The sequence below is a fragment of the Indicator indicator genome, chromosome 22 (assembly GCF_027791375.1).
Source record: "Indicator indicator isolate 239-I01 chromosome 22, UM_Iind_1.1, whole genome shotgun sequence".
In the NCBI taxonomy this organism is placed as follows: domain Eukaryota; kingdom Metazoa; phylum Chordata; class Aves; order Piciformes; family Indicatoridae; genus Indicator; species Indicator indicator.
In genome coordinates, this window is record NC_072031.1 from 5,588,894 (window position 1) to 5,602,000 (window position 13,107).

At 53.9% G+C, this 13,107-nt stretch overlaps 1 protein-coding gene across 1 annotated transcript; it reads left to right on the top strand.

The window, feature by feature from the left end:
• Positions 1 to 881: 881 nt before the first annotated feature.
• On the top strand, positions 882 to 10,486 carry SCNN1G (sodium channel epithelial 1 subunit gamma). The gene is made up of 12 exons (XM_054391080.1): positions 882 to 1,198; positions 2,023 to 2,317; positions 2,726 to 2,919; positions 3,821 to 3,924; positions 4,372 to 4,535; positions 7,307 to 7,405; positions 8,240 to 8,357; positions 8,836 to 8,914; positions 8,999 to 9,056; positions 9,394 to 9,455; positions 9,651 to 9,726; positions 10,097 to 10,486. Exons 1-12 carry the CDS (start codon positions 882 to 884, stop codon positions 10,484 to 10,486), a joined length of 1,956 nt encoding a protein of 651 aa, XP_054247055.1.
• The last annotated feature ends 2,621 nt before the right edge of the window (positions 10,487 to 13,107 follow it).

Below are 13,107 nucleotides of genomic sequence, written 5' to 3' on the forward strand. Positions count from 1 at the left end.
GTCGCAGCGCGCATCCCCGCCCGGCCGCTCAGCCCGCCGGCCGCCGCATCGCCGCCTAGCCTGCCCGCCCGCCGGGCTGCAGCCGCCGGGGCTCGCCGGGGCTCGCTGCCTCACGGCGCCGCCATGCAGCGGGCGGGGCGGGGCGCGCCCTCACGTGATCGCGCCTCCATCTTGCTGTCGGGCAGACGCTGCCGCAGGACGCCATCTTTGATGCTGGCACGGCGGCGGGGCGGGGTCCGGCGGAGTCCCGCCCGTCACGCCCCCGTTTCATCCTCCCCGCCCCCGTCGCGTCACTATCCCGTGTCAGTCCCGTCTCCGTCTCGTCTCCGTCTCGTCTCCGTCCCCTGTGGCACAAACGGCGCTGGGGAGCGGACTGGCCCCGCGCCGTGCCGCCCCCAGCGACACCGCGGGGTTCCCCGCTTGCTGTGGTTCGCAGTGCCCCGGCCGGGGATGTTCCGCCCTTTCCAGCCGCTCCTGTCAGGCCCGGCGGCTGCCGTGGGGTGGCGCTGCGCCGCCGTGGAGCAGGGGCAACAGGGGCAGCAGCGGCGGGGCGGGCCGGGGCGGGGCGGGGCGGGGCGGGTGGTGGCTGGGCTAGGTACCGGGGCTGGCGCCCGCCCCGCCATCAGCAGCGGCGCCGGGGTCGGGAGCGCAGCATGGCCCCGCCAGGCCCCGAGGGCGGCCGAGGTGAGACGACGGGGGCTGCTCGACGGGGCGATTTCCCCACGGACAGGCCGGGGTAGGGTGAGGGATGCCGGTTCACGACTGGCAGCCGGACGGCACATCTCCGGGGTTAACACGGTAGGAGGGCTCAGTTCCCGCCGCTATCCCGTCCCGCCGCGCTCAGCCGCCCGGTCCTTCTCCCCGCAGGTGCCGCCGGTGCCATGGCTCCCGGGAAGAAGATCACGGCCCGCATCAAGAGGACGCTGCCCGTGCGGGGCCCGCAGGCGCCCACGCTGAGCGAGCTGATGCGCTGGTATTGCCTCAATACCAACACGCACGGCTGCCGCCGCATCGTCGTGTCCCGCGGCCGCCTGCGCCGCTTCATCTGGATCCTGCTGACTCTCAGCGCCGTTGGGCTCATCCTCTGGCAGTGCGCCGAGCTGCTGCTCAACTACTACAGCGCCTCGGTCTCCGTCACCGTCCAGTTCCAGAAGTTGCCCTTCCCCGCCGTCACCATCTGCAATATCAACCCCTACAAGTAAGGCGGGAGGTGAGGGGGGTCTTCAGACTCGGGCTAACCCATCATGCTGGCACCAGCCCGGCTCCAAACCCCTTCCCCAGCTTATCCGGCTGCGCCCCATTGCTACTCCTCAGCGCTTTCCCCAAACTTGAGTTTTCTGTCTACAGCACTTTGAGTAGCGATCCTCCCCTGCTGATGCTCTTCAGACACGTGTGGATTATTACAATCACATGCTGCTCTTGCTGAGCTAGGCTCAGTTGCTTTGGTTTTCTGCTCCACATAGTCCCTGGTCAGCACCCTGGTTCTCTTCAAATTCTTTTTTTTTTTTTTTTTCTAGGATCACAGTCTGTAAACAGCACCAGCTCCTGAGGGATGGAGAGGGAGCATCTGTCACTGTGTTGCCTGTTTCCCTTACAGGATATGGGGGCTTTAGCAATCAACACTACTTTTCTCCTGTCAAATCACACCTTACATGGATGTCTGTTCTGCTGCCAACTCTCATCCTGGTTCCTCCAGATGATTCTTCTCTTCCATGTCTCTTGGCACAGGTGGAGAAGTCTCATTTCCACATGCTCTGCCTCCTGGGACTTGTTAACACAACCTGCAAGGAGTCTGTGAGGGCTTTCTCTGTGCTTCAGTCTGCTTCCCTCTGCTCCTTGCTCTGAGATCTCTCCGAGGGCATTGTTGTGTCTGCCTACACAGTGTCAGTTGATGTGGTACTGAGAGAGTTGGAGCCCGTGACAAAGAATTGTGCCCTGAGTGGAGACTGGCAGTGCAGTGGGTGAAAGCCTGGAGCTGGGTGGTGAGGTGGGATGTCACTTATAACATTGTCTCCAACGCAGGTACAGTTCCATGAAAGATTATTTATCTGAACTGGACAAAGAGACAAAAAAAGCTTTGGAGACTTTCTATGGCTTCTCAGAGGGCAAGTCCAAGGTGCGGCGGTCGGTGGATGAGTGGAACAGCACCGGGAGTGATTTCTTCAGGCAGATCCCTCTGCTGAAGTTTGAGGACTTCTCAAAGACAGCAACTGACCTTCACAGTGGCCAGAAGAGGAAAATAGAGGGCAGTGTCTTCCACAAGGACTCATCCATTGTGAACTCTGGGGATTCAAATGATATCATCGGCTTTCAGCTGGTGAGTCTCATGCTCCCTTGGCCAGCAAGTTCCTTGTGGGTCAGCAAAGGGATGGTTTGGGTTGGTATCCCTCCAACCAGTTTTATTGCTTGCTTAGGTGGCTTTGTAGTGACTTGCACTCCATCTGCTCTTCTGCTCATGCTTCCACGGCTGCCTACAGACTCATCTCCAGCTCTCTTCTTCCTGAAGTGTGCCCAGATACACTTAATGCTTTCTTTGACCTTTCCTTTGGGCCTGCAACATGTGACTGTATCACACAGCCGTGCATGAGTGGTCTTTGATGTCCCTCTGTGCTACTATAACTCCACACGTAGTTGGTACTGTGGAAGAGAACCAGTATCACAATTGCCTTGTAGAAGATATCACTGCATTTCACCTGAAACGCTGCTTTCCCTCTGTCCTTTTCAGTGTGATGCAAACAACAGCAGCGATTGTGCACTTTACACGTTCAGCTCTGGTGTCAATGCTATCCAGGAGTGGTACAAACTGCACTACATGAACATCATGGCACAGATTCCCCTGGAGACTAAAGAACAAGCCAGTTATTCTGCTGATGACCTTCTGCTGACATGTTTCTTTGATGGCCTCTCATGTGACAAAAGGTCAGTGCACAGAACATGCCTGCCAGCTTAGCAGCTTGTTTGCAAGTACATAATATATAGGAATTATTTGGTATTTGCTGAATCCCAGCAGGAAGAGTTTCCAGTTTAAAATGAACTGAAACCTTTGTGTCTTTGATTTCTCTTGGTGTTCTGCTGAATTCAGATAAACCCATTGCAGATAAAGCCATAGGTTTTGGCAGGATCAAATCTATGTGCTTGTGATTGTGGCAGTGGGATTGTTGTGTGTGTGCTGGCAGCAGGATTTTCACTCCTCTGCACTGGGGTGGAAGCAGAATTTCCCCCGTGCAGCTCTGGGATGAGGTTGTGCTTACACAGGGGTTGAGCAGTGTGCCTGTGCACAAAGCACTGTGACTCTCATTGCTAGAGGCCTTTTGCTTGTGTCTGTGGTCCTGCAAATGCATAACAGCTTTTCTTGGGGGTGTGGGAGGTGATGTTCACAGGGAGGACATGAATGGGCTTGAGTCAGGAGGGAGTGTCCTCAGCCTCCCCTGCATGACAGTGGCTGTCACATCTTGCTGAAAGACACATGTCCATGTTCCTTTGGACACTTGGCTGTTGAAGGAAAGAGGACTTTGTCCCCTCCTCTGCCACCTTCCTGCTAGTTCTGTCAATCTGCTTCCCAACCCTCTCAGCCCCCATACTCCCCCTGGAAACCTCGTGGATGTTTCTTTTCCTGATGCTGTTGCACCAGCTCACATTTCCCTGTGGTTTCAGGACGTTAAGAAGGTTCTCATTTCTCAGCCAAATAAATTGCTGGGGAAGAAAACCAGACGAAAGAACTGTCTGGTTCTGCTCTCTCTCTGCCAAAATGAAAAGCCCAACTCTGCTCATTTTCTCCCACAGTTAAAACCACAAGGCAATGCCATTTGGTGTCTTTCAGGCACTTCACTCGCTTCCATCATCCCCTGCATGGCAACTGCTACACCTTCAACAGTGGTGAGAATGGGACAGTCCTGAGCACCTCCACGGGCGGCAGCGAGTGCGGTGAGGAGCGGAGGAGCCCTTAGATAATGAGCGGCTGGGAGAACTGGATCCTGCTGGAGAGTGATTGATGTGTTGGCTCTAGATGTGCCAGCAGATTGGGGAAGTGCTTGTTTGAACTAGTGCAAACCATTGCCAGGGAATACAAAGATAACATCATTGCATCACTAATGTTTTCCCTCTGAAACGGCTGCTTCCCAGTTATATAACTTTTTGAAGTCAGTCTCAGCCGCGCTCTACAGAGACTTTATTTGTTTGCTGTACCTGGGGCCACGGAGGGACATTGCTTGCTGCAAGCATCTCAGTTTAGCACTGCAAAGCTCTGCTTGGTTGTTGCAGTTCTGCCTGAGGCCAGATAAGATTCAATAAACTATGCTGCCCTCCCTGACCAGAAGGAAACGTCTCTGGCTTCTGGTGTAACTCTGCTCCTGCCTTGTCTCTGTTCTCCAGGATTGCAGGTTGTTCTGTACATAGACGAGGCAGACTACAATCCCTTCCTGGTGACATCCACGGGGGCCAAGATCATGGTGCATGACCAGGATGAGTATCCCTTCATTGAAGACATCGGCACGGAAATCGAGACGGCAGCAGCCACCTCCATCGGGATGCACTTTGTGAGTGACAGCAGCCTCCCTCCTGGGTGCAGGACACCATTCCCTTGGAGCAGGTGCAAATAGAACCAATGTGATGTCTGAATGCAGCCAGCAGCTGGAAGGTGTCTTAAACCTCACACCTGAGCAGCTGAAGTGCCCTGAGGAAAGCCCTGTGATAGCCCTTTTCTGATCAAAGCTTTCCTTTGTGCAGAGGCTGTTAGAAGATCAGTTTTTTATAAACCAAACAGCTACTGGGTTTGTCCTCCCTGTTCTCTCACACCTTGGCTCTCCAGGGAATACTTTTTTTTTGTTTTCATAGCAAAATCCATACCCACCTAAATGTGTTGTCTTTAGCAACAAGCAGAGGAGTTTGCATCCCACACAGGTTCCTAGGGGAAGAGGAAAGTGAGCTCAGGTTTTGAGTAACCCTCATCAGGATCAGGTCCATAGAGATGACTGCAGCACAACCACCTAAAAACAGTTAGTTTTGAGTGTGTGAGTCTTGTTTTGCTGGGTTTCTTGCCATTCCAGCTGTGAAAAACCCTTGTGGGCTGTGGTGCCTTCTCCAGCATCTTGCCTTAGCGTCAGCAAGGTCAGGGAGAGCTGCACTCCAAATCTCCCCAATTAGTGCAATGAAGATAAGGCATTTGACCCGAGGGTCTCTTTCCCGTGGCACAGAAGTGAAAGCAGTGGCATGGGGCATGCCAGGCTTTCTCCTTTCATCTGGATGGGCTGTTAAGTGAGCGTTTTAGTTCTGCCTTCACTGATGGTAGGGTCAGATGCCTCAGCCAGCTGGCTTATCTGTCCTGGCTGGGTGTGTCAGATATCTGCTAGATAGCCCATGCATTAGAAAAGGCATTAAAAACAGGGCTGATGGTCTTAAAATGTGCAAATACTTAACTGTCTTCCAGCTGTCTGGAAAACTGGGGCAGCAGCTTCTTGATCCAACCAGTGGGGACAGAGTAAACAGGAGGTGTCAGAGCTAGAACGGTGTGAAGGAGGCCAAGGCTCACTAGGCTGTTTCCTTTTAACTGCTACACCATGCAGGCGGTCTCAGTGCTTAGTGTTACACTTTCCTGGCACAGTAGATCTGGGCTGTTGCATAGAGTTATAGAAAACAAGACTGAGCATAGCTCAGTGGCTGTGTTGAAAAGATTTGGCATGAGGAAGTGATCCGATTGCATCCCAACGTCGTGTAGCAGCCAAAGGAGAAGCTGGATGCAGTTTCTGCTCTTGAAACAAAAGCTGCTGATCACTGTGCCAGTAAAGAGAGACTGCAGAGAGGCTGCCAAGGGGCAGTCATGATTGTCAGGACAGGGCTGCACCTCTGAGGTGCTGGATCAGTTCTTGTACCCACATCCAACACAACACAGCCTGAGCCTGGCTGTCGCTGGTGCCCAAGTGCCAACATCAGTGTCTGGGTTCTCACTCCTCTGCTTCTGCTGTGTACTAGGACTCCCTACCTCCAAACATGCTCCAAGATGTTTGGAATGCAAACAAGGCATTGGTTGGTAGGAGTTTCAGTGCTTTAGTTAAATATTTAGTTTGGGAATTATTTCAGTACCTGAATGAACAACTAAGCTCTTGGAGGAGTAAAAGGTACAACCAAAAAAATTCAGTCCAAAGGATTTGTCACCTGCTGCAGCAGCAGGCTGAGGCAAGTGTCCTGGCCTTGGATTGCCTGTGGAAACGAGGAGCACATTACAAGCAGGATTCATTCAGCTGTCAGAAGCAATCCGTCTCTAATCTCTCTCTTGTTTTCCTGTGTTCCCTCCAAAGAGATTTCAGCATCTTTCTGGAAGAGTTGCCTTGCACCACAAGTGCCTGCAGCCTTCTCTTGCTGCACACAGAAGTGGTGATGCTGTCGGGTGTGACCTCAGTGACCTATAGACCCATAGCCTATGCCTTAAAGCTAAGCAGGCATTTCCTAAGTCCCTGCAGCCCCCAGTCTTAACCTCTGTAGAGAAAGACAGGTGAATGGATTTTGAAATGGGTGGCAGGCCCTGTGGTCTCAGGCCACTTTCTTTGCTGTAAAGTGGATGATGACTGCAGGAAGAGCTCAGGGCTGAGGGAGGTCTGCAGGAAGCAGGCAATGTCACCTGAACCAGGTCTCCAGTCTTGAGGGTTCCCATCGCAGGCTGCAGCAGACCTTGCAGGCACAGCACTTGGCATTTCAGAGCCTTCTCTGGGCAGAGATTGCAGAACAGCAAAAGGTGTTAGCATTCGTCAGAGAGGAAGGGCCAAAGCTGTGCCTGCAAGGAGGCCTGAGGGAGATACAAACATTTGGTGGAGAGGGGTTTTGGAGAGGTGCTGTTGAGCACTAGTGGAGCCTTGAGTGCTACTTTACGCTGGGAACAGGAGCAGCAAGTGCAGCAGCAGCTAGGGAAGGTGTGGGGCCTCACACAAAACAAAACAAAACAAACCCCCTCCAACAACCTCCTTCCCTCCAAACACACATCCAGGATAAACCATACATAGCCTCTAGGACTTTGTCACAAGAGGAAACATACATATGAATGAGTCCCTGTGAAAAGTCCTCCCTGCTAGGGTTATAGCAGCCCAGCATTCCTTCGGGGCAATCCAGCCAGAGCAGTGCTTGGGAAGTGGCTGTTGCAAACAAACTCCCCTTGTTTTGACAAGTGATTGACAAATCATTTGAGATGGCAAACAATAAACGTGCTGCTCACCCTGCCCCATCACCTACAGCCCCAGAGTTGTGATGAACTGCCACTAGATCCTTTGGTTTCTCTGTCAGCTCCAACAACCAAGATTTGTTCTCTCCTGCTTCTCAGACTCGGTCTCGCAAGCTGAGCAAACCCTACAGCGACTGCACGGAGACTGGGGCAGACATCCCAGTGGAAAATCTCTATAACAAGAGCTACTCACTGCAGGTAAACCTGGTACATGGGATTTCATCAGGTGCTTGAAAACTGCCTTCATGAAAAGCTTGGCAATATTGCATAGCTCAGGATCTGAGACTGCAGACAGCCCAGGCACGGCTCACTGCTTTTAACCACTGATGCAAAATGCCACAGCACTTCTTAAAATCCCAAGTTTTATTCCCAAGTGGTTTATGTTTGAAGTTCCCTTAGGCACCCTGGTAGATAAAGAGAGAACATTAGCTCATTAGGCAATTTTCAAGCAATGGGAGACTGGAAAATATTGGCCAAGTAAATGTTGCAGCTTAGTAACCCTTGAAGCCAGAAATTGTGACCTTTAGGACTCCAGGAGTGACAGATACCATCTAATCAGTGTCCAGAGAGCAGAATGTTTGTTTGCAGAGTAAGTTTCCAGTAATTTTGCATGGTTTCTGTAATTGGGCCCTCTTGGAGGGTGTCAGTTGTTCTGGCACTCTCCTTTTGAAGAGCTGTAATTACATCAGCTGCTGCCTGCTGCAGAGCCTGTGCCCAGGCAGGGCTTTCATTTTATGGGGTATTGTACCTGAAATCTGCTGTGATGTCTTGCCAGGTAGGAGCCCACAGACATGATCTCAGGAGAGAGGATTTTATCACTTCTTGCACTAGAACCTAAACCTTGCATGGCCCTGCCTATATTTGGGTCCACTGGTGACAGAGCCTGCAGGTCCAGGGACATGGGGCTCCTATCTTACTGCTGCTGCCAGAAGCAGAGGATGCTCTCAGGTGCATGCAAACCTGGACCCTGGTGCTGCAGAGGTGCAGCAGCCTGTGCTTCTTACACACCCGCTCTTGGTTTATCTCCCTCAGATCTGCCTACACTCCTGCTTCCAGAAGGCCATGGTTGACTCGTGTGGCTGTGCCCAGTATGCCCAGCCCTTGCCTGCTGGGGCAGAGTACTGCAACTACAAGAAAAATCCCAACTGGAGTAAGTGTCCCCACACCTCCCACTCTGCATGTGTCTCACCCACCCACTGTGAGCCAGGTACCTGCTCAGCACCATCCCTGCTCAGCACAGCCCTGCCTGCACCCAGCCCCACCCCAGCCACACAGCATGCTGGGGACAGCAGGTCTGCCTCAGCCCACTGCAGACTCCACACTGCAGAGCCTAGAGCTGCCTCTCATGCTTAGATTGGCTTGTTTCTGACATTTGTCTTAATTGCTCATCTGTGAACAGCACAAGTGGCAAGTGGAGGACTTGACCATGTGAGGCAATTGATCATGCCCAGAGCAAGTGGCAACCACTTCTCAGGGTGTTTTGCAATGTTTCTAGGGTAAATAGCTTTATCCCCACCATGCAGGTGATGGCCACAAAGGCCACATGCACCCCTGTGCAGGCACAGGGAGCAAAAAGACGGTTCCTTTTCTTTCTGGCTTCTCACACACCTCCTGCTCCCTCCTCGCAGTGTACTGCTACTACAGACTGCATGAGAAGTTTGTGAAGGAGCAGCTGGGCTGCCAGCAAATCTGCAAAGATGCCTGCAGGTAAGTCCTGCTCACAAGTGAAGCTGAAACACTGCCTGAGGGGGGTGGCTGAGCTCACAACTGACAGCCTGCTTCTCTCTGCAGCTTCAAGGAGTGGGCACTCACCACCAGCATCGCCCAGTGGCCATCCACTGTCTCGGAGGTAGGTTTCTGATTGAGCTCCACTGTGACAGCAGCACAGGGCACTAAATAAACCAGAGGTTCAGCACTGAAGCAGGGAGCTCCTGGGGTGTTTGTTTAGCGCTTCAAAGATGCTCCTGCTGAGGCTCAGTCTGTAGCATCCGCTTCAAGGCTTCTCCTCCAGGAGCTCACCCTTAAACTAAAATTTGGGTTGTGAGCTGGGAGCTCTTTTGGGGGGACACTGGCCTGTCACACACTGACTTCTGCCACCCAGGCTGGTCTGAAGTGAGCTCTCTGTCCAGGGGATTCCATCCCAAGCTCACACAGCTAGAGCAGCATTTTCTGTTGTTTTTTCCCAGGACTGGATGCTTCGAGTTCTCTCTTGGGACAAAGGGCAAAAACTCAACAAGAAGCTGAACAAGTAAGTTCCCTGTGTTTGTAGCTTGCACCTCCAGCTCAGATACAATCTCAGCAGTCCTAATGATGGCAATTGGGGAAAAAGCTCCCTTAGAGCGGGCCCAGCCCTACTGGTCCAACTGGTTACTGGCATAGTTTTTCAGTGCATTTCATGTTATTGTTTTACTAAACCCTCAGCCTGCCTCCTGTGTCTCCTCAGGACGGACCTTGCAAACCTCATGGTGTTCTACAAGGACCTGAATGAGAGATTCATTTCAGAGAACCCAGCCAACACAGTAAGTGAGCAGCTCCCTGTCAGCCCCAGGAAGAAGCAACTCTTCCTTCCAGGCAGGTCCCATCGAGACAGGGACACCTTCAGGTGATGCACCCAGGGGTGCCTGATCCTGCCCTTTGTGGCCCTTTTATCCATGGCCACTTCCCAAACTGTCCAGTCCCAATCTCTCCACTGGGGATGCCCTCAGGCTGCCTGCAGCAAACACCAAGTATGGCAATGAGGCAGCAGAGGCAGACCCAACATACCTGGTAGCTCTCACAGCACACCCTGGCTGCCCCAGCTTGGCACAGCCTCCCCTCGTGCTGCAGCAGCACCGTGGACACGTCCAGCACCTGCAGGAGCTGCTAACCTGGTGCTCTCCTCTCCTGCAGCTCGTCATTCTCCTCTCCAACTTTGGGGGCCAGCTGGGCCTTTGGATGAGCTGCTCTGTGGTTTGTGTCATCGAGATCGTGGAGGTCTTCTTCATCGACTCGCTCTCCATCGTGCTGCGGCGCCAGTGGCAGAAGGCCAAGAAGTGGTGGAACGACCGCAAGAGGCACCCCTCGGGGAAGCCTCCGCAGGCTGCAGACCTGGAGAGGCAGGGCCACGACAACCCTGCCTGCCTCGACGAGGACCTGCCCACCTTCAACACCGCCCTGCGCCTGCCGCTGCCCCAGGGCAGCCCCCTGCCCAGGACTCCCCCTCCCAACTACAGCACTTTGCGGCTGGAGAGCGCCTTCAGCGAGCAGCTGCCCGACACGCTGGAGCCCAGCCGGCACTGACCCTTGCTCAGCCACCCACCCCGGTGCCGAACGAGAGGTGGGGGCTGGACCCACGTGCCCAGGGGTGAAGGGCACACGTCCAAACAAGCACTGAAGGGCTGCTGGGTCAGACCCTTACCCAGGGATTGAACTTGCGGTCCAAGCTTCTCTGAGCAAAGCTCAGACACAAAAGCCAAGGGCTCAGAGACACGAGGGACTTCTCATCGCATCTCAAGCTGATCGTGGCAGGGATGATGGCTGGAGCAGGGCATGGTGCTGAGCTGGGCTGTCTCTCTGGGCACAGGCACACATAGCAGCCAGCTGCACACACCCACTGCACGTGGGCAGGAGTTGGCATCCCAGCAGAAGGTTGGTCCCACATTGAGTATTAATGCCGGTGGCTCTCTGTGGTGTGGCGCAGCTGGTGGCAAGCCTGGGGGCTCTCAGGAGTGTGCAGCAGGACCTTGGAGGAAGGGGCATGAAAGAGGCTTGGGAAGACCACAGGCTGGGGGAAAGGGAAGCTCTGAAGCTGACTTTTGATTAGGAACTTCATTTCTAAGATGGCCTGAGGAGCTCTGTTCTGAGAGGAGAAGTGAGGATAGCCACAGATGTGCCTGCAGAGCAAGTTGTTACACAGCTGGAGCAGGACAACCAAAGCCATCGCCACAGAGTCACCTGCAGAGGGTGTGGAATCCAGAATGGATGGCAGTAAGGAGCTCCCCACTCCAGCCTGGCTCATTTTATGCCTCTCAAGCCACCATTCAGCATAACCTCAGAGGAGCTCATTACACGGCACAGGGCATTGCCCACAGGGGACTTCCCAGAGCTCCAGAGCCAGCTGGCTGCTGCTCTTATTCTGCCCAACCTCCTGCTCCCCTCCTGCAACGCCTGCTTCACCCCTCAGAGCTGGCAGTGCCCATGGAGGCACCTGCAGCACATGGCCAAAAGGGAGGTGGTTGAAGTCACACCTGCCCCACCAGTCCATCACCCCCCTTGCTTGCACCCCCTCCATTCCAGAGTGCTCTGTCACACCCTGATTTTGCCTCCTCAGCCCCAGGCCATGCCCCTTGCACTGCACTGCCAGAGCCTCCTGGCACCGTGGGCAGGCCAGAGGCTGCTGCCTCTGCCCATGCCTGGGGACAGACCCCTGGGCACCTAGCTGGGGTGGCAGTGCCCAGCCCCTGGCTCTCAGCCCTGCACCTGGCTCTTTCCTGCTGTAGCCAGTTCCTGGCTGCCTGCAGCACTCTTGAGTAGCTGCTGAGGATGAGCAGAACCCACACCGAGCTGGCTGCCTGGGGGTTAGTGGAGCAAGAGTGGCTCAGAGCCTGTGTGTGTGTGTGAGGAGGCCTCTCTGTGCCTTGAGACAGGGCAGTGAGGATCCAGGCAGGTTCTGTAATGTGCAATAAAACATTTTAACTGAATTATTTAAATGGATGGTAAACTTTAAAAAATAAAGATATATTTTTGACTAACTGCTTGGCTCTTTTCCCTCTTTTTAACCCATACTATGGTCATTATTTTCCATGCTGGCAAGTGGGACCTGCCTGTGCCTGCCCTCCACAGAGCAGGCCAGGGGCAGCTGGGGGTGCAAACAGGTGACATGCCCCCAGTGCAGTGAAAATGCCTTTCAGAAAGCAGCATTAACCAGCAAAGGGACCAAAAACGCTAGGACTTGGGGTGCCTTCAGACAACTCCACTGCTGGACAGCCCTTTGGAGACTGCAGGGAAGAGAACTGGGCTTGCTCTGCCTCAGAGCCCCATCTCTGCAATGCACCAAGATGAGGTGCTCAGAGCAAAGCCCTGACTGTTCCTATCACTTCTCTAAACACAGCACCAACTAATGACCACACTGCTTACACTGGACTTGCCCCACTTGCACCAGTGGCAGAACAGACTCAGAGACACTGGAGCAGCCCACACAGGGCACCAGAGCCACCTCCCCTTTGCGTTACAAGGGTGAACTGTCCTGACCACAGCAGTGGGGGAAGTGACAGCAACCTTCAGAGCTGGACCAGGCCTTAAGCTAGCTCCTTCCTCACCAGTGTGCTGCAAGGGCTCTGCTGCCCATAACCTGGGACCTGGGTCCTGCTGGGGACCTTTTGCCATGAACACTTGGGATAAAGGTGTTCTGCAGGTGCTTTTGCATTCGCTGCTCAGGACAGGGTCAGCACCTTTTCTCCTGGTATGAATAATGCTCAGGAGGCAGAAAGCCACCCACAGAAAGAGATTACTTCATATTTCATTACTTCATGCATTAGATACTGAACTCTCCTGCACTCCTGAGTCATCTCCAGCACAGACATCTACCCAGCATGGTATGAGAAGCAGGTCTGACACACACTAAACATCATAAACTCAAAGCATCTGAGGCACTCACCTTGGAGTTTACAAGAACAACAGGCAGTAAAACCAGTGAGGCAGTGGTAGGCATCTCCTCTTCCACTGCTGCAGCTGTTGCTCCATGGGCTCTTCTCATGGGGACAGGGTAACCTCCCAGGAGACTGCTGGGGAGCCCAGCCAGCCCCAGGCATGGGGCCCCCAGCTCATCTCCCAGCCCTGGGACTATCCTGCCTCTCTACCAGACCTCCCCATGGTCATGGTACCCAGGCCCTTGGGTGGGGGTGACGATGGCTCCAACACAC